At 37.2% G+C, this 20,021-nt stretch overlaps 1 protein-coding gene across 1 annotated transcript in view; it reads right to left on the minus strand.

Moving 5' to 3' along the window:
• ARSB (arylsulfatase B) overlaps positions 1–20,021 on the minus strand; it is a 61,205-nt gene that overhangs the window by 20,954 nt on the left and 20,230 nt on the right. Inside the window, exons 5-6 of the mRNA XM_085042194.1 lie at positions 9,818–10,061; positions 2,286–2,356 (exon numbers count right to left, since the gene is read on the minus strand). Of these exons, the coding sequence (XP_084898320.1) occupies positions 2,286–2,356; positions 9,818–10,061 (315 nt within the window). The remainder of the gene's footprint in view (positions 1–2,285; positions 2,357–9,817; positions 10,062–20,021) is intronic.

Genomic DNA, 20,021 nt, shown 5'->3' on the forward strand with positions numbered 1-20,021 from the left:
ACCTGCACTGAGTGCAGGTAAAATAGTAACTTAATGCTCTACATGTGCCCAACTACAACACCACCATCTTCTCGCCTGAATAACCACAACAACCTGAAAAGTTCTTTTTTTGCTATGTTTAACAGAACCTTCAGATTTAATTGCCTATTTGCTGTTCTGCAGTACTCTGCAAACCCAAAGATTTGGCTAATCTTATCTTCCAGTTATTTCACTTTCTAATTCAGATTTCTACAAAAGAGAAAGCATTAGCATAATAGGAATACTTCATCAGACACAAGTTGATTTAGGTGACACAGTTTTTCAAAGCAGACTAGGACAAGAGCAAAACATGCATAAAGAAGGTAAAAGGTTAGACAGGAGTTTAGAAAGAGCCCAGCAAAACCTGCACACATATATTTTAGCACAATAGGCAAAAGAGTACTCTGATGTCAAAACAGTTAGGGCATGAAAACAATAAACAGTCAAGGAAAGAGCAGGACTCCAGAGTGACACAGTTTATCATTTTGGTAACAAGAACACTGCATGAACAGTTTAAGATGCTTTTTAAGAAACAAAAACCAACAAAACATGAAGAGAGCCATGATTGCTGAAAATATGAAAGTACTTGTATATTCCAAGTTTTGTGTCTCCCTAATCTATCCATAATAGAGACACCAGCATAATTTTTCTAGATGTTAATTCTAAACTTATCATTTGTTTCAATAAATGAAAAGCAGACAGTAAGTAGAAATCAGCTGACTTACACACATATACAATTACTCCTAATAACTCAGGCGTCTGAAGAGAAACTTTAATCCTTATATGACAAAGCATAGTTTCAGTAGGAGGCACAAAGTAATTTGCCAAAAGAATAGGGCTTTGCTGAGAAGAGGCAGGGAAAGCCTATATGGTGCACAAGAATGTGCTGGCAAAGAGTTAAGTTTTTGGTTTTAATTACTGCAGTTTTGAAAGGTACATAAAAACATTGTAAATTTACAGGCATGCATGTAACTTCACGATTCTTAAAAACCACATCTCATCCAGCATAAGAACTCCACCTACTACAGCTTGTGACGCCCTGCCTGACTCCCTGCTCACAGCTCACAGAATGCACACAAAACCTAAGGACACAATGTATGTAGCAAACAGTGAAGGATCATCAGAGCATGGCACCATGGAAGCAATTTAGGGGGGTATTTCCAAGGAGCTCAGGTTCCTGAAAACCTCCTTTGTTTGTTCCCCTTCTGCTTACTCCAGGAATTGTCTACTCAAACACCTCTGCTGAGCTCAATCACAGTCCATTCCTACAAGGAAAAGATGTCTCTGAAGTATGCCTGAGAATACCTCACCAGGGCACAACATCATACAGGAACGCTATGACTCACTGACCATTTTTGAAGGGAAATTGGAGTAGCTACACCTTAATTCAATCAGTATGTAGGAATTATCTGCAGGCAGGGCTGCCCAGTCAGCACTAGATAGGCACAATGCTGCTTCTTCTCAGAAAAGCATCACAGAACCAGATGTGCATTGCAAAAGGCCACCTTACCCATTTCCATCCATTTACTGCAGCACAACATGTATTTGTCTTGCAGGCAACAGATCACTGTCTCCATTGCACTACTTTTTTTCTGCCTGGATTTACTTCTTTATTTAATGAAATACAGAAATGCTATAAAAACACTGGAAGGGACCTGTTCCAATGTTCTGCATGAAAAAACTTTCTGCCTGAAAAGTTTGTAGTCCTTAGCAAACTAATAATGTTGAATCATAAAACAGATGGTGCTTAAAGAGCTATAGAATTAGCAAACTTCAGCTCCAATTCATGTGATTGTGGCATCAAGGATCCAACCCACGTGATTATGGAACAAAAGCAATCACAAGGCTTGGAACTCCTCAGCTTCTCACAAACTCGAGCTTTCCATTTGCAAGGTCATATTATATGGCTGTATCAAGAGGCATTAGGGCGAGCAGCTCATTTGGAACACTGGAAAGAGGGTTTTGGCAGTGTGTCTCCCTGTGCACCTCAGGCACGCAGCTGCTCCTCAACATGTCAATGTCTCAAAGTACCTTATTCATTACTCAGCAGAGTTTCAGAGCTCTCTGAAATAGGAAGCTCACGTTGATCATGTTGAAGTACTTACACCATCCAGGGGATGATGTTTCTGTATTTTTAAGCTATTCATTTAAAAGCAAAAGGCATGCTACAGTATTTTGTTTCACCTGGAAGAAAATACTTCATGTACAAAAGACAAGAAGTGTTCAGAAGAGAAACTGTATGTTTCATAAATTTTCAACATACTCACATGGAGAGTTATCCACAAACATAGGGTCTATGTTATGCAGCAGTTCCACTCTGGGAGAAGGTCTTCCTTCACTAAGAAAGATTTCAAAAGGAAACGTTAATTACCTTCTACAGCTCATTAGGATTCTGCACCCTTTATTTTAAGCCTTTTAATCATCTTAATAGAGAGTGAGCTCATAGCTGCAAACTAAATACTATCAACTTTAATCTGAATGCTCTTTTCCAGCTTAGTAGCAACAGTTTTTGTCTGTACAAGTTTCCCCTAACTTCAGTGGTGTTTACTGGGATTATTCATAAGTTCACAAGGTACAGAACTGGCCCTTCCAAGTCAGGGGTTTACAACAACCAACTTTTAGAATCAAATTGCACAGCATAAGCTGGCAAGGCACTTGCTATGCTCTCTGCATACCCGAACAAGTGCTGAAAGTGTTATGGCTGGGTGCCTCTGAAAACACCACAGGCATTGCTATCCCACAAAAAAACCAAATTTGATTTCTAATTGAGGTCATAAGGCTTACTTAGATACTCTGAATCTTGTTGTGTTACAAAAAAAAAAGTCATCCATCTACATAGAGACGGTGTGGAAAAAGCCTGTGAGCTTACCCACAAATTTTCTTAGCTAAGTAAATCCCAGACCTAAAAAACTGAGTAAAGAAAATTTACTCCTTATAAAGGGCAATGTGAGTAGGAAGACATAATTAGAAAGAACCTTGGCTACATGAAGACACAACAGTAATTTATTATTTGACAGTGAACCTAAATACATCCTTAAAGAAATTTCCCAGTAATTTAAATTCTCTTTTCATCCATTAAGGAGCTTAACTTAAGACACAAAAATTCAACCAGGGCCCCTAAGCTTCTTGGCATGAAGAATAAAAAATCAGGTAATATAAACCTCAGTGGATACTTAAAAAATTATAGTTATTTTAATATATAAAATGTATCATTAAACAATATTGACCTGTAATTTAAAATTTTCACTAACAAATAATTAAAAGAATATTTTTCTACTGCATTTCTAAAGCCATTTCTGGATGAGAAATTTTCATTTTTAAATGAGTAGAGAACTAATAAGAAGAAGTAAAAGATTAAATGTGTTCAGGTAATACAGTATTGTAATTAATACAGAGGAATTACATTAAGATACAGTGTTAGTAATTCAATGTATAGAAACTGCCACAAAAATGTTATTCCCAAATTGTGAGTGAAAGCTTAATTGTGCCCCCCGTCCCCAGTATCTATAGTAGTCACACTTTTAATTAAAGAATGCTTGGCCTTATTTAAACAAATTTTGTCTTAGATTTAATAAACTGTCTCTATGTGCTCCACTGACAGCTGTGGTTAAGCACGCCTTTCACCATCTGTTCATAGGTAACTGTAACAAGAACCAGTGAGAAAAAGTTAAACTAGGATTGAAATTTATAGCCTGTGATTGACTCTGCAGTAACTGCCTGGGAAGGTTTTCTTACCTTGCAATTTCTGAGCTGTATCTACATTTTTCAGTATATTTTAAAAGAAAGAAACGAACACAGTTATGCTAAGTAATCCAGTATCTTCCACCAGAGCTAAATACAGAAGAATTAAGTAACTTACTCCTATTTATTTCTCATGTTTATAGATTCAATATTCATACAATATTCATACTGTGTGACCAGCAGGGCCTGGGAGGGGATATACTCCCTGAAGCTTATGGCATTACTGCATTAAGGTCTGTACAGCTGTTACATGGTACTGAACTGCCTTTCAGTTTGAGTGTTACTCCAGTAATTCTTGTTGTGCACAGCATCGATGTTTATAACCAGAATACATCATGAAACAACAGCCAAAGAATTTGGCACTGTATGTTGAAAAAAAAATCTGTCCCATAGTAAAAGACATCAGGAAAACAGAAACAAAATTCTGGGGACAACAAATAGGAAATTTACACTTGTAACAGAGATCCCTTTTCCTGGAAGTGCCTTAACTCTGTCCTCCTTCCCATTTATAAAACTCCACACAGACACCATTGGCAGATGCTCTGCAAGGGTATTTTGCATCAGGAATAAAGTCTAGCCAACACAGCTACAGTAACAAAGCAATACAATTCTCTAGGGAAACCTGCCTTTGTATTTTAGTAACTGCCAGTGTAACCGTATCTTACAATGCTCTAATTTTAGAATATTTTTTTTTAGACTTCAATATCCTAATACGTCATTCTAAACATAAGGAACTTTTTATTTTGTCTGGTTATTATTATACCATGTCTGATGGTAGAATAATTAAGACGTCTTAATTATTTAATTATGCAGCTAAAAGCTGCTGTTTGTCAAAACAGTCCTCTATGTAAGAACAGCTTAACAAAAGTGTTTGGCCTGACTTCAGTGCTGGTATGAGAATCAGCTAGCTCATGCTGAGATTGTTGCTCTGTCTTCTGATTTGCAAAGTTCTTAAAACATACAGAAAGAACTATTATTCCTTAGTGAGTACAAAGAAAGATCTACATGCAATCTTCCACTTTTGTTGCTGTTAAACAGCCAGAAGGTGTCCTTGGAAAGGAATCCAAGGTTTTTCAGGGTATGTTTGTCTTGAACAAAAACATTCTCAGTGTCACTAAGCAAAATCTGAGCCTTTATAACCTTGTCATATTTCTCCAGGTCTTATTTGTAATGCTTTCCTAAAATAATTATATTTCAGATATGCTAGAAATAAGCATGACTCTCAGCTCTAGACTGCTCTTTCTTCAGTGTTAGTTTATATCACAACAATGAAATCTTTTTAAACAGGTGCTTGATTCCTAAAACAAATGTAACCATCCAGTAAAGAATTGAAGTTTATCTTACTTCATTTACTTCCCCCAACCAATTCTGATATTTCCAACATTATAAAAACAAAAATTAAACTTGCCCTGCAAAATTTATAAGTAAAACTTTAAACTCACTGCTCACTAATAAGCTTTGACAAAACAGCAGTTATTTGTGCTGTATTTTATCCTGGATCTCTCAGTGCCTATCATAGTGCTTCATGTGCTCTACAATTCCATTTTTCTGTTAATGCAAAATAAAATACTTTCTCTGAGCATGGACATGCTAGATATTCAGTACTTTCAGTACTGAAAATCAAGATGTATCAAAAAGAAGTATCAACCAAAAAAAACTTTTATAAAAGAAAAACTATTTTGCCTAGTGTCCTAATTTCAATAGAGTAGGAAGCATCTGGAGAACAGATGTTTCTTAAAAATGCAAGTACCTTTTGAGATACATGCTTGGAAATATGCAGTACAATTTAGACTCCTTGACTGGTTGTATTTTAGTATTGTTCTTGCTATTCTCAATTGCTATTTTTGTGAAATGTATCAGTGATATTGTTGCTGAATTATCAGAAATAATTTGTAACATGCACATGGTTTTAGAGCTATATTGTAGTCTTACCCATGAAAATCTAAGGTAATAGAAAAGGGTAATCTACTATGATTTATTATTTATTTATGAACCTTTATAAAATGTTGATACATAAGATTAGAAAGATCTAATCGCTATTGAAAAATAGGTTGACACAGTGATCCTATGCTAAGTTATCTTCAAAAAGAAGTTAGAGACATTAAAGAGGAAGTTAAATTTCATTTCAAAGGTACTCGGAGGAAAATAAAAATTGCATGGTACTGGTTTGGTTACTTGCTGGAACAAAATTTTGCACAGATAAACAGTCCAAGACTAGCATGGTTGGAGAAAGACTGGCAAAATCTGTGTGTGGAGACAACAGCATGAACACAAGAGCAGGGAAAGGGCTCTTATAGTAGCCCAGGTCACTGACAACCCAGACTAGCAGGTTAGCAAGGCCCCAGCACAGGGAGGTCAGTTCCACCAGACAGGGACATCTGGAGACACAGCAGTGACAGCCTTGGGGACTCACAGAGGTGGTGCAGGACAGAGGCAACATTGCAAGGATACCAGCAGGCATAACCAGAACCTGTGCACAGTTACCAGCTGAAGAGGAACACAGAAGAAGCTTGACTTCACAGCTGGCACTTCTGGACCTTTGCACCACAGCCACAAATAAATGCTGGGCCCAATATGCTCACAAACAGCCTGGTGCTGGGATGCCAGGTGGATGGCTTGACATCCTCTGCCCTGTGTCTGGCTGGGCAGACTTCCTAGACACACACACCTCTTGGTGAGTAGGACTGTCAGGCTGGGAGAGTATGAGCAAAACCTGCTTCACTTCAGTTTCTATTGTAAATAAAATCACATTCCCCTTTTATTAGGTCTCTCACTGATACAGTGTTGGAACAGTAACAGGTCAGCAGAAGGATTTGGAAAGAGCAGACAAGCTTTTGAGGTAAAATCTCTCTCAAAGAGCTTCTCAATAGCATGCAAGTTTTTACCTGAGAGTTCGAACACTGGGAACACAAACATTGTGCTTCCTCAGTTTCATGTATTCTATGACAGAAATTTAAGAGTATAGCTAACTAAAAAGAATGCAAAAGAAGATATTTTTATCCACAAGAAATGTGCTCCTAAACATCATCTTTTCCTGCTATTTCCTCCTAGCCAGTAAATGTCTTCTGGTTCTTCAAGTCAAAATTAAGTAGATGAGGCATAAATGGAATGCTTGGGTATATATGTGATTCTCTGCATTTTTTTGTACTACAAGAACTTAGTATTAATTGGTGTCATGTTAACGTGATTCCTAATTTGGAGTACCAGTAATTTAAAGTCACGATAAAAAGCTCATGTTGGTATAGAATTTCAGAATTTATGCTTAGGATTCAAAGATTTATGTTGCATTTCTGTGTACTGTATATATAATTATATTTCTATAGTATATCACATTTATAAATAGCTATTTTCAGTAGTACAGTATTTACTATAAATTATTACCTTATATTACTATGTTTTATATTACATAAATATCATATTAAGAATCCATCTATAAAATACTGATCATTAGTACACAGATATACTGAAATAGATTCAATATTTTTGTGATTTCTGAAAATAACTGCACCATCCCATATATTCTCTTGAACATCTAAATCAAGGCTCCAAATTTATGCTCTTTTCCCTTTTGATTACAGACATATGAAACAGCAGGATCAGGATTAAAGTCCCCCTCACCAAAAAAAAAAAATCACAAGAAGCCTATGCATCTATTTATATTAGACTGTATTGAATAAAATACAGATGTAACACAGTGATTGGCTATTAACCTCCTTTTTTTCAAATGAGTTAGAATCTTACCAAGTTATAATTTCACTTATTATGAGCCATTTGGTCCCAAAAAAACAACACATTTGAACTTTTCATAAGATGTCACCAAAAGGGCACAATGCTTTCATTGTTTGCTATCTAATATTCAAGTGACCTTTTGAATTATGGTCATGAAATTTAATACACTCATCCTGATTACATGGGAAAATAATGTGAAATTTGACATTCTGGCTGCAAGAGCAACCCAGGAACAGCCTAACACTTAGAAAACCTGACTTGTTACCCATCCAGACAGAAGCCCTCTGTTTGACACACCCAAAACCACTGGTGGTCACCTGTTCTCTGGCAGTGCCAGTAAACATTGCATTCATTCCCTTTACAAAGAGAGAAACGCAAATACCAGCAGCATGCTGGCACAGCTGTACCTATCCTTCCCAACAGCTCTCCTGCTGCATCAACCTGATCTGCGAAGATCAATCCATTGCAAAAAATACTTGGTTGAAACCGAACCTGAAGTAGGCGGGAATTCTAATGGTAGCTGGAAGAAAAGTCTATGGTTTAGGTGTACCCTGGATCTTGCTGATGCTGAGCTTTCCCACAGGAACACTGACAAGTGAAACATTTTACTTTTTCTGGCTGGATGGGAGTCTCCATTCCATCCTGGCAGTTAATGATCCCTAGCCTTAATTATCCATTTCATTATCTTCTTCCACTTGGAAGAGAGCCATACAGTACACCTGGGCACAAGACCATGATCTTCCTGTAAACCCCAGCTACTGCAGAAAACCACCCCTTAGCTCCTCAGAAACACAGGCTGCACTAAGAATGAAACCAAGCTGACCAGCTTCAAAGCAGGGAATGCTGCAGGTACAGGCAAAACAGTTCTGAACTTCAGATATGCGGCTTAGTTCTGAGGAGGTGTGTGGGGTTGGGTTTGGGTTTTGCTTTCTGTTTTTTTATTCCCAGGTCTGCACAGAGCTAACCAAGGATGGGTACATGTGTTCAAACCTACCTACTCTAACTCTCAATTTCTCATCTCAATCCCTAACCCAGAAAACACTCCTACCCATGCTTGTTTAGGAATTGCATTTAACTCTTGCAATTCAGAGTCTAGGATACTAAGACACATAAAAATCAGTGTTATCCTAATGCATTGTGTAGAAAATTGCAAAAACAAATGGCAATTTCTACATAAATACGTTTGCTAAAGCCACATTTCTTCCCGAGAAGGGGACAAAAGGTTGTAACACACATAATATAGCATAGTCAACCCACTATAAAAACAGAACAAAGACTACCAAAAGAAACAGAACATTAATCTTCAAATGAATGACATGTAGGAAATAGAATTATGAGTCCCTTTATTTTGCTTCAGCAGTACTAAACTTTTCATCGTAAATGATTCTTATGTGAATTTAAACCATATTCTAAGACCTACTAAAACAAACATAACTTCTATGAAGACAGACAATAGGATTTAGCCCTATCAATGAATACATTACATGCAGCAAAAGAAGAAACAAAGGAATTTAAATCAATGAAAAACTAAAGGTTCACCACAGAAGTTTAAAATTCTGCAGAAACTTAGGTTTTAAGGACTTTGTAACCCATTTTAGTGGAATAAAAGAACACTGAAATAACCCAGCTTGGGGCTTTGCTGCCTCTTTTTTTCCAGTCATTTAAGCATGTCTGCACTGCGTTTTTTAGTATTCCAGCTTGCTCGAATCAGTCACAACATCACGACCTCTCAGGAACCATGTCAGGTCTACTTTTGTACTAGTATCTCACAAGCTTTTTGAGACACTAGACAGCATGACATCTATCTATGCAAATGGCTACACTTTGAGCCAGCCTGACAGGTCCCATACTGAGCTAACAAACCATCAAAATGTAATCCATGTTCAGTGAGTTTAATGTCTGCATGCATTTCCCATATGTCCCATTCCAGATGCATACTGCAGTGATACCTGACTGAGCTCTGTAGAGAGTAGGGTTTGGTCCATCAAGTTTACTAACTTATACACCATGCTGTGCAAAATCAGTTAACATACTTTGGGATCACAGAGTGTTCTTGAAAAAGTATGCCATGCTTGTGTGCTGTTGTGTTCATACTGAAAATTTGCAATACCAAGTTAAAGCTGTATGGAGGCTCTGCACCCGTCACCAGGATTAATTTGCAACCTGGATAATTCTCTCATGGATAGCCCAGTTAACTGCATTTATACCTTCCCTTCAATTTAGGAAAGGAACAGGTAATATTTCCCTCCCCATTCCAGTTCTGTTTTCTGGGCTGTTTAAATTCTTGTCATACCAGAATGCTGGCTCAGTGATTTGACATGCAAGTTACCTGATAGCTTTCCAAACATCAAAGCCATCCAAAGGCTTCGTGCCATTGGTATGTCCTCCAGCCAGGTGCACCAGCGTTGGCAGCCAGTCAGAGATATGGATGAGTTCATGACTTTCTACACCTTTTTGTTTCAGCAAAGGACTTGCAACAAAGCCTACACCTCTCACTCCTCCTTCCCAGAGGGTCCATTTTCTCCCTCTGAGAGGCCAGTTATTCCCACCTGCTAAAGTCTGTCCTCCATTATCTGAAAAACAAATAAACAAAAAGAATTCTTGGTAAGAAAGAAACAGAACAATCTTCCCCACAACACTTCCTCATCCCTTTGAAAGAATACCTTCACAATACAGGCGTGTCATGCAAGCACTTGCACAATGCTGTTAAGTGTAGATACAATGTCAGATGTTCAGGCCAAGTAACAAATATATATGTTACTTTTTAACACTTATTAATTACATAAATGGAATGCTATTGCCAGGCAAAAATGACACCATGCTACAAGCCAATAATTTAGAAAGATAATGTCAAGAACGACTTCTGACTATGATTCAAAATACCATTAAGTACCCAAAGCTTCCAGAGCCAAAGACTTCAAAAATTTAGTTTCAACTAATTTAAAGACCACCAGAAGAATTGCTATCAATGCCATCACCAGTGCTCAGAACATACTGGTTTCCAAAGCAGCACATTATGCTTAAAATGGAAACCTGTTATACCAGTCTCGGGACAGCACTTGCACGTCAAGTTTAAAAGAAGTTTTTTTCCAGATTTTTAGCAGCCACACTGATATACATAGACAAAACAGGGTTTCTCTGGCAGAAGGAGACAGCCCTAATAAAACTAGTTGAAAGTAGTTGAAATAATCAAAGCGATTCAGAAACAGACTGCATTTATTGTTTGGTGAGAATAACATAGAAGATGGTTACAGAAAAAGCTGAATTATGATTACAGAAATATCTACATGAATTAGAGATAGTTCATGGGATACTTTCCTTTTTAACTCTCTCTGACAAACCTTCCACACTTAGAATAAAACCCAGATCCTTTAAGTCAACAGTAATGATTCTTTGAAGTTACTTTTAGTACTGTTATCCAGTTGTTCTTGTTCAAACCTACTGTAATGTGCTCACAGGAGTCATTGCTGGCAATTCTGTTAAGCATAATTTCCCTCTATTTCAATGATGTTAAAATTATTTCAAATAGTTATTGCTGAACTGACATTACATACAATTTGACATGGTCATATTGTATTTTCTGATTAAAAATCCATTAATTTGAGGGAAGAAACAAAAAGTCCAACACCTTACGGAAGAACTTTACTGTAACCAGAACAAAATTATCTTTCTGCTTGACAAGACTTCAAGAAGCATTTGGACAACACTCCCGGGCACATGGTGTGATTCTTGGGGATGATCCTGTGCAGGGCCATGAGCTGGACTCATCGTTCCCTGTGGGTCCCTTCCAAGTCCCTTTCAACGCAGCTTATTCCGTGATTCTGTGATTAATTAGGGATCAAGTAAACCCCCACTGAACATGTTTCTACTGCACACAGGAGACTATTTTTGTCCTACAAAAGAATAAACCCGGGATTTCTGTGAAGACGTTGAAAGGTAGAAGCCTAAGCTAAATTAAGCACTTGGTAAAAACAAAATTATTTGAAAAGAGTTAAATGTCATGTGGCCCAACTAGCTTCCAGTTGGGGTACCCATGTGTCCTATATTTTTGGATTGAAAATAAATTAATCAAGAGCTCCACCATTATGTCTCACACAAAAATGTTGGGCTATGATATCTGAGAACTTAAAGCAGTTGCTAGTTACAATTAAAAAAAAAAAAAAAATCAGTTTCAACAATTCCCTCTACTCGTAATGTAAACAGGAATTCCTGTCAGATATACTCATGGGACAGAGCCTTCAGTAGCTTTTAACCTTTGCTGGCCTTAGATTAAAAGCCATCTTATCTCCTCTGTATTAAAGCACAGTTTGGACATACAGTGGAATCAGAACTTAAATATGTTAAATACCTTCTTTGTATCACAGACTTCTCACTGTCTGTAACAGTTCAACAGCAGCACATGAGGCTTTTTTAAATTCTTGATTATCAGCAATGAAGTGGCAAGGAAATTATAGAACTAGATTGTGTTTTTGAAGAAGAGAGAGAGAGAGAGAGAAGTGTACACTTCTCAGGTCACAGTCAAATCTTTATTATACCTACTTTTTCCTTGTTTTCTGTAAAGACATTCACATTCTGCTAGTTTCATTACATAATAAATTCCCTGAGACAAGCCATCTATCTAACATATATCCTGAAAAAAACTCGTGCCTTGTATCAGTATTCAGACATAATACACCAAGTTTAAAAGAAAGGGGGAAAAAAATCTTGTTTTGGTATCTGATCTGATATGCAAATGAAAAATCTGACATATGAAGGTTCATCCCCCTCATTTGACTTCTCGTTCTCACATTGCTAGAATACTACTTTCTCCTTCCTTGGGAATTCATGTTCAAGTGGTCCTTCCTGTGTAATTTCTTGCCTGAGTTATCAAGAAAGTGTTGAAGGAGGGAAAAGGATGGTTTCTGTTTAGATTATTGAAGTTCATTGCCCTTCTAGGTAGGCAGAACAGAACTGATGTGTTATCAGCAGTTTGTATGTAAGTGACACCTTCCACACAGTCTGAAATGTTATGGAGGACTTCAAATATCAACAATGCATTAAAGAGGAGTTGGTTACATAATAATGAAAGACCACAATGGAATCTGTATCAATAAAATATTAAGCTAACCACTAAATAATAAAGGAGGAGAGGGAATAAAGAAGAAGCCATTGATTGCATGGACCTGGCAGAAAGTCCACTCAGGACTGTAACTGCTGTTCTGGTTGGTTTTACCTCCAGGAGTATGTCTAGACAGCAAGAGGCAAGATGGGCACCAGCTTCGTATGTGTGTGTTCAGGTGCATTCCTTCCAAGTCTAGAGCTGTGGATGTATATATTGACGCTAAAAGCTTGCATAGGTTCAGAAAGTCACTGAGGAAGTTAAAGATAAAAAAAGTAATTTATAGTTCTTACATGAAAATACATCACCTCCTTCTCAGGAGTTTCTTCAGACACAAACTGCTGAAGATTCGAAAGTTTTCACAAAAGTTTCCCAGACGTGCCACCAAGAATTGCCACAGAGTGGGGGTACTTGGCTAGACAGATCCGTCATCTGTAGAATTACAGCCATTCTCATTTTCTTCTAAGTAAGTTACTCCTTACCAACTCCTTAACAACTGCTTATGCTACTTTACCAAAGCATCTCAAACATGGAACAAATTCAAAAGTCCATGTGGAAGCCCCCTGGTTTAAAACATGCACTCAAATCCACTTAGGTATGAGACAAATGGAATCATTGTTCCTTAATTTTCTTACACTGGCTGCATATCCAATTCCAAATCCATTTCAAAACAGTATTTACTGAACTATTTATCATCCATTTTTGTAATTGTTTCTCTCTGTGACTTATCCTAATACCTGATCTCAGAAGACAGTCTCCAGAGCAAAGCTTTTGGAATCAAGCTACCTACATCTCATGGCCCTGGTTTGCAAGATTGCTCAATATTAAAGTTTCAGCCTTGCTACCTCAGCTGAAAATACAAACCTCCCCAGGCACCATATTTGATTATCTCTTTGCTAGAGACAAACATCAAATATGATTTTCATTAAAAATACTGAAATAGTGTGGAAAATGCAGTAAGCATATGTTTCTTATCTGCAGGAATAATTTTTGCAATTACATCTATATAATTTAGACTACAGCAGTACCCACAACATACTAGGGGTATTAAAAAATCATAAAACTAATCAGCTCTTGTCCCTAAAGAAAGGGATGAAAAGGGACAGAACAAGGCTGAATCTAGAAATTATGCCACTTGGCATAAGCATTATCTAGCTAATTCATGCAGGTTTGTTTGGTTTCTTGAATGGAAACATCACATGTTTTTAAATAGCATTGTTGCTTGCTTGGCTTGGGTTGTTTTGAGAGATGTTTAGCTACCTTTATTTTCTTACAGCACTAATCACTCTTATCATTATGTATTATTGTAAGGAGCGGGGCACCTAGATGCTTTGTTTCCATTCTCATGGAATTTTCATCTACAAGGTGAAATTTGTGGTAACAAAAGAGAACATGAGGAATAGACAGTCTCACTGATACAAGAATGAGCTGAAACAGAATTTGTAGCAGGTGCTATCCCCAACAATGAAAAAATGCACAGCACATATACACTGGGTAAACATCAAAATGGGATTTAAAACAGAGCAACAGAAGCAGCCTGGCTGCTTTAGAAGGTAGTTTCCATCAAAGCTGAATCAACATCAGTCTCGATGGAGCAAGCTCAACTACAAAAATACATCACAAAGTATCTCCATCCCAAAACAATTTGGGAGATAACAGGACATAATTTTGACATAGAAAATCAGAGAATATAACCTGGTCTTAAAATGCAGGTGATTGCCTTTCAGACTGCTGTGGTTTTCTTGTTAAAAACTAGGAAGGGTTATTTAAAAAAAAAATTTTAAAAAAATCTTTCAACATAAAAAAAATGGATGCAAAGTAAAGCTTGTGTGTCTTGAATGTACAATACAACTTTAAAAAGGAAGGCAAACGTTGTTCTCACAAACATCTGCTTTTGCAATTAATATTCATTGTCATATACATGAGAAAGAGCTTAATTTGCTAAATTTGTAATTTCTAAACTGTAAGAGATGTTTTGCAGGAGTTTTTAAAGGAATCAATAAACAAAACTAAAAAGAAAGGCCCTTCTGTTTCTCCCAAATACTTCTCTGAAGAGTTGCCAACTGCCAAACATTTTGACTAGAGCAGTGTATATAGTCAGTGATGTGGGATGCATTTAACTAGCAAGCAGTTTAACGACTAAGGCTTCTTTAAAAAAGAGATGGACAATAAAAAACAGCAATAAAACAATTCTGAGTGCAATAATTAATGAAGTGTGGATTCAAGTCTTTGAATGGACTCACTTTCTTACAGAATTACCCTGAAACTGAAGCAGTAACTGTCTGCTTTGTACTGTGAAGATAGCCTACATTGGAAATAGGTACTCAGAATTGTAGGGAATGCTTCATTTGGGATCTTTACCTCACTAGACAGTAGAAAAATTAAAAAAAAAAAGACAAAGGTTTTGATTTAAGAATGAACTCTGAAAAAGTCCTTCCCAGGGTCATAAATATATCATGCCTGCATGCATTCATTGCCAAGAAAAATCCACAGTAGTTACTGAGCTCAGGGGAAATATTAATAGCATTAATAGATTTGTTAAAACTTCAAACATCAGAGCTCACTCCTCTGAGAAATTCAGTTCAGACTAATCAATGGGCTTGAAAGTTATTTTTAGGGAAAGAAATTAAATGGAAACAAGTACTATAACACTGTATAAGGCTAGCTCTCTAAGAAAGCAAGCTTAACCTCCCCCAATTGTTTGCATTTAAAAAAAAAATCATTATTATCTCTGCAGTGGAAAGAAAAACTTAGTAAAAAGGCTATAAAGTGACCTTTATGTTTTATTTTTTGGACTGTGAGGAAAACACTGTAATAAGAATTTCCAAAGACCACCTACATACAGTATGGACAACAACCTGGATTCTCCACCATGTGGACAAGTGGATCAAGCAATTTCCCTACTCTGACTTTTACTGCCTGCACATGCTATCTTAGCAGCATTTGATCACAATCTTGCCTCACATTAATGGCTACAAATAGAGGTACTATTTTCTCTGCAAATAGGCCAGAAATTAGTCTTTGTTTAAATATTCTCCTTGCTGGCTTTTTTTTGTCAAGTCTTAGACAGGGCTTAAGTGCGTTGATTAAAAATGTACATAGTACATTAAAACCTTCTGCTTTTTTCTTTTCCAGAAGAAACAATGTGCCTTCTTTTACAGCTACCTATTTTGTTCCAACAGACCAGGCCTTGTTTCAGTTACACTACAGAAAATGTGAATTTTATTTTTCTTCCTAACAGAGCATACTTATTTTGTCTCCCTTGTGACCACTCAGGTTGCTGCATTCTTCCTTAAACCACAGCTGAGCTACACCCCACAGTCCTGTTGACCTGGCAAATTGTTCTAGACAAGCTCTTCCGAGAGGGCTTCCTGGAATTTCTCCAAAGATTTATCTGGGACTGTATTTGGTGCTGCTATTACGCAGTTCTCACTCCAGTATTTCTCTTTGATTAGCATTTTCTTAGTTCAGATAATAAAGAGCTACCTGCAAGTCTCCTTACTGGGGGGGAGGGGGGCGGAAATCCACTCTTGCTGACTACTTGTGTGAGACAGTAGAAATACCTCACAAATATTTGCATCATTTACATAAACTGTCTTTAACTTCTATTTATTCTACACCTTCCAGTCTGCTGAGATGATATAAGGATGCCTAAGTTTGTGATGCATATTACACAACCTTGGTTACAGTATCAGAACTGTAATTCCGTGTGTCCAAGTAATCTTAATTCTCATGGTAAATTTAACAACTGGTTTTGGCATTTGTAGAACAAGGAGTGATATGGAAAATCTTTATGACAATGACTTTAGAAAATACAACAGTAATTAATCAATTCATAAAAGAAAAGTAACAGTGTTAAGAGAAAAAGACCTCTTTCAGCACAGCAATGCAATAGGGTAAGTATTTCTGAACTGTTTTTCTCTGTACACCTCAGAGCACCAAAGATTCTGCATCAAGTTTTAGCAGTAACAGAAAACCAAAACTACTTGATATCTCACACACACACATTCTTAAACATGTAAAAAGCTTTATGTCAATGAGGCTTATAAATCTAAATACTCCTCTTGGGTACCTACATTCATTTTTTTAAAATAGCTTTTCTTTTCAAAAGTTGAATACATCTGAATGTGTATAATTCATATATTCACAGAGCAAGAAATAACCAACTAACATTTAGGTTTTGACTGATTAGGAATTTGTCAAAAAAAAAAAGAAAAAAAAGAAATCAAGTGCAATGAAGTGCTGTGTGCCAAGGAAATCTTTGACTATGAAAACACTTTTTTATCCTATTCAGAACAAAGCCCAAAGAAATAATCTGATCTGCAGGGACAAAGAAAGAAGAAAACTTTAAGTATCTAGGATCATATAAATTAGATATCATAAATCAATTCAGTATGTGTTTATCATGTACTCATGATAACTTTAACCAATCATTAGAGTCTTTAAAGATCTAGTATAACATTTCTGGCTCCTGCTACCAACACCAAGGTCTCCCTTTTCCTGAAAACAGTTACAAAACATTTGCCAGATAGTCCTCCTGTACCTACAGTACTTTTCAAATTCAACATCAGCATGCCTCAGCTTTTTTTTCTGTTTTCCACCTGTACTTTAGCTCCTAGGTTTTTTTTGAATCAATGAATTTCTCTGAAGCTGCAAGAGAAAACTCCCATTCTCTTTGATTTCTCCACAAGGGCCCCTGCAGTAAGCTGATCTAGCACACATCTGTCTGATATGTAAACCATGCCAAGCTCTGTTTGAAAGCCTTGTCTAAAGCCACACAGTATTTTTTAAAGTGAGTACAGACCAGAAGAAAAAAACAACTTCAATTTATTTTATGATGCAGGGTATTTCAATATGTTATCAAATGAAAGCATCTTCAGTATAAGGAGAAAAAACCTTCTATGCTTGTGCTACTCCTGAAATTAAAGGCTGCTAACATCCTAAAGCCATCAACTATATGTAATCTAGCATGAAATACATGCATAAAAAGTTTGAAGGGGAAATATGGTCAATAATAACATTTGTTCCAGTTTCCTCCTTCTGATTAATACATTAATGGCTTTGTGAAGATGAGAGTGAAACTAAGGTGGCTTCTGTTTGCTAAATGGAACAGAGTCCCTCCTATATGATCCCTCTTTGCATTCAAAATAAATAACTATTGTAACTCAGAAGGATGCTTAGCTTCCAAGTGAATCCCCTCTCTCTCTCCCTACCAAACAGAAGAGATATGTCCATATGGTAGACAGACAGTAATAAAAGGAGGACAGGATAGGGCTGACATATGACCACAAGTATGCTGGGAAGCACTGAATTTTACGCATTAAATTTTCCAAGTGCAGAGACTGTCCAATAGCTGGCAGCACCTAGGTGTTTTGATTCAGTAAAAGCATTCGGAAGTTTATTTTGAATACATTTGGGTTTCTTCCTCTGCTTCTGGAAGTAGTGTGAGTCTTAGAACAAACCTAATGCCACTATCCAAATAATATTATGGATCTAATTAGGAGGCATATTTATAGCAGCTTTTGGAAGAAAAAAAGCAGGAAGTAGAGTTGCTGTTCCTGTGCTTGCAGATAGTCCTTATAAGCAGTGACCACCAAAACCAATGCATCCACACCTTCAGATGTATGCAAAGTATCTGACCTCAGACCTGCTACATTTGTATTGTAGGCTGCAAGCCATAAGGTAAGAAAAGAGGATGCTATCCCAACCGTGGAGACAGGAGCTGGTGGAAAACTAGTTTCACATTTATAGCTGATCAGAGCCATACACAAGCAAAGAGGTCACTGACTTCACATGAAGCAGAGGCACTGCAGTGCACATGGCCTGCAAGGAGGCTGGCAACCTTAAGGGATCATTATTTCACTTATCTCCAGTGACATTTGAGGGGGAGGGAAGAAATGACTACTTTGACGTAACATCCTTTCTGTTTTCTCTTAAAAAGAAAAAAAACAACCAACCAAAAAACCCACTTCCAGGGATACAAAGCAGCCAAAACTCAGATTAAAATGCAAACGGCAGAAACAAATTATCTAATATATGGGCATTAAAGCCTCAGGGTTCTTCCCAGAACCCGTATTTTCCATCCTAATATCCTGTACCCCCTCTTTCTTGGAGTTTATTTGAGAGGAAACTGCTCTGATTGCTTTCTGTCACTCCTCTGGCACACAATAAACAGAGCAATCTGGAGTTAATTTAAGCAGTTTAGCACATCAGGATACAGCTGGGAAAGGTTTTGGGAGAAAGGCTGGGGAGGAAGAAGAGGGCTGCACACAGGAAGGTGGTGCAGATGGGCAACACCAACACTACCACCTGCAGACAGGGAAAACTGCCCCATGATGAAACTCTCCAATCAGCTGAGGAACAGTGGAAACTTCAGCACAGGGAATTTAGAAGTCCATTCCTAAAAACAGGAATGGCAGGGCCACTGCTTCGTGTAAGGAGTATTACAGCTGATCCTTGGTCATCCAGTAGTAACCCATCCCCTCCTGTGTGTCTGCCACTTTTATATTTCATCCTCTATGAGCCAGATGTCTTTTTTTCTTCTTAAGTTTAGACACATGCATTGGTTTTACACAGTGCAAACGATGACTTGATTCCGGCAATTGGACAGATTTACATCTGTTTTTTACATCACTTTTGTTTGAGTTTTTACTCACTTGGGGCCCTAGCTATACCCAGAATATACTGACTGAGTTCACTACCAGAAAGAAACACATAGCTGGTGGCATAAAAATATAAAAATGACACAGAAGTCTTTAGTTATTACCACAGGGGACATTTTTTAAAAAGTGCAACATACACCTTAGGAAAAAGTATGTATCCATTAGCTAATCTCACACCAAGCACACAAACAACAAGAACTGAAACTCTACTCCAAAGAGTAAAGAAAATAACATTCTCTATAACACTGGTCTTACAGGGAGGTTGAAAAAGCCTAATTGCTTTGTGATCAGTGGTAAATATTTTATTTGCTGTAAGCTGTTTCATTTTCTTAGAGACTATGATGAAAAGGAACAGGTAAGTTAACTGGACAAGGTGGAAATGCAAGTGTCTTCTATAGGTACATCCAGCATTGTCTAAGGCTCTCCCAAAAGCCACCCCAGCTATTGCTAAATGCAACCTATATTATAGGGGAGGAAAGGCGTTATTTTATAAGTTAATATGGTGACAGAGAAACACAGGTAATGGAGAGTAATGGAAGTTTACATAAGTAATATTTGTTCCCTTCAATGATCTAAGCAGTGTTTTTAACCAGTTTTCATAAATCCATTTTTCAGCAATGGATTATGTTTTCCAGGCAGGGAAATGGCAAGTAATATTAGTTGAATGAGTGTTTCAAAATAATTTCTTGCTTGTTATTTATTTCTTTGACATCTTTGCTTGGTTATAAGTAACAATGGCTGAATAACATACTGACCATACTGAATCTAAGGAA

This window comes from Lichenostomus cassidix, chromosome Z (genome assembly GCF_008360975.1).
Source record: "Lichenostomus cassidix isolate B80296 chromosome Z, HeHo_3.0, whole genome shotgun sequence".
NCBI classification, from domain to species: domain Eukaryota; kingdom Metazoa; phylum Chordata; class Aves; order Passeriformes; family Meliphagidae; genus Lichenostomus; species Lichenostomus cassidix.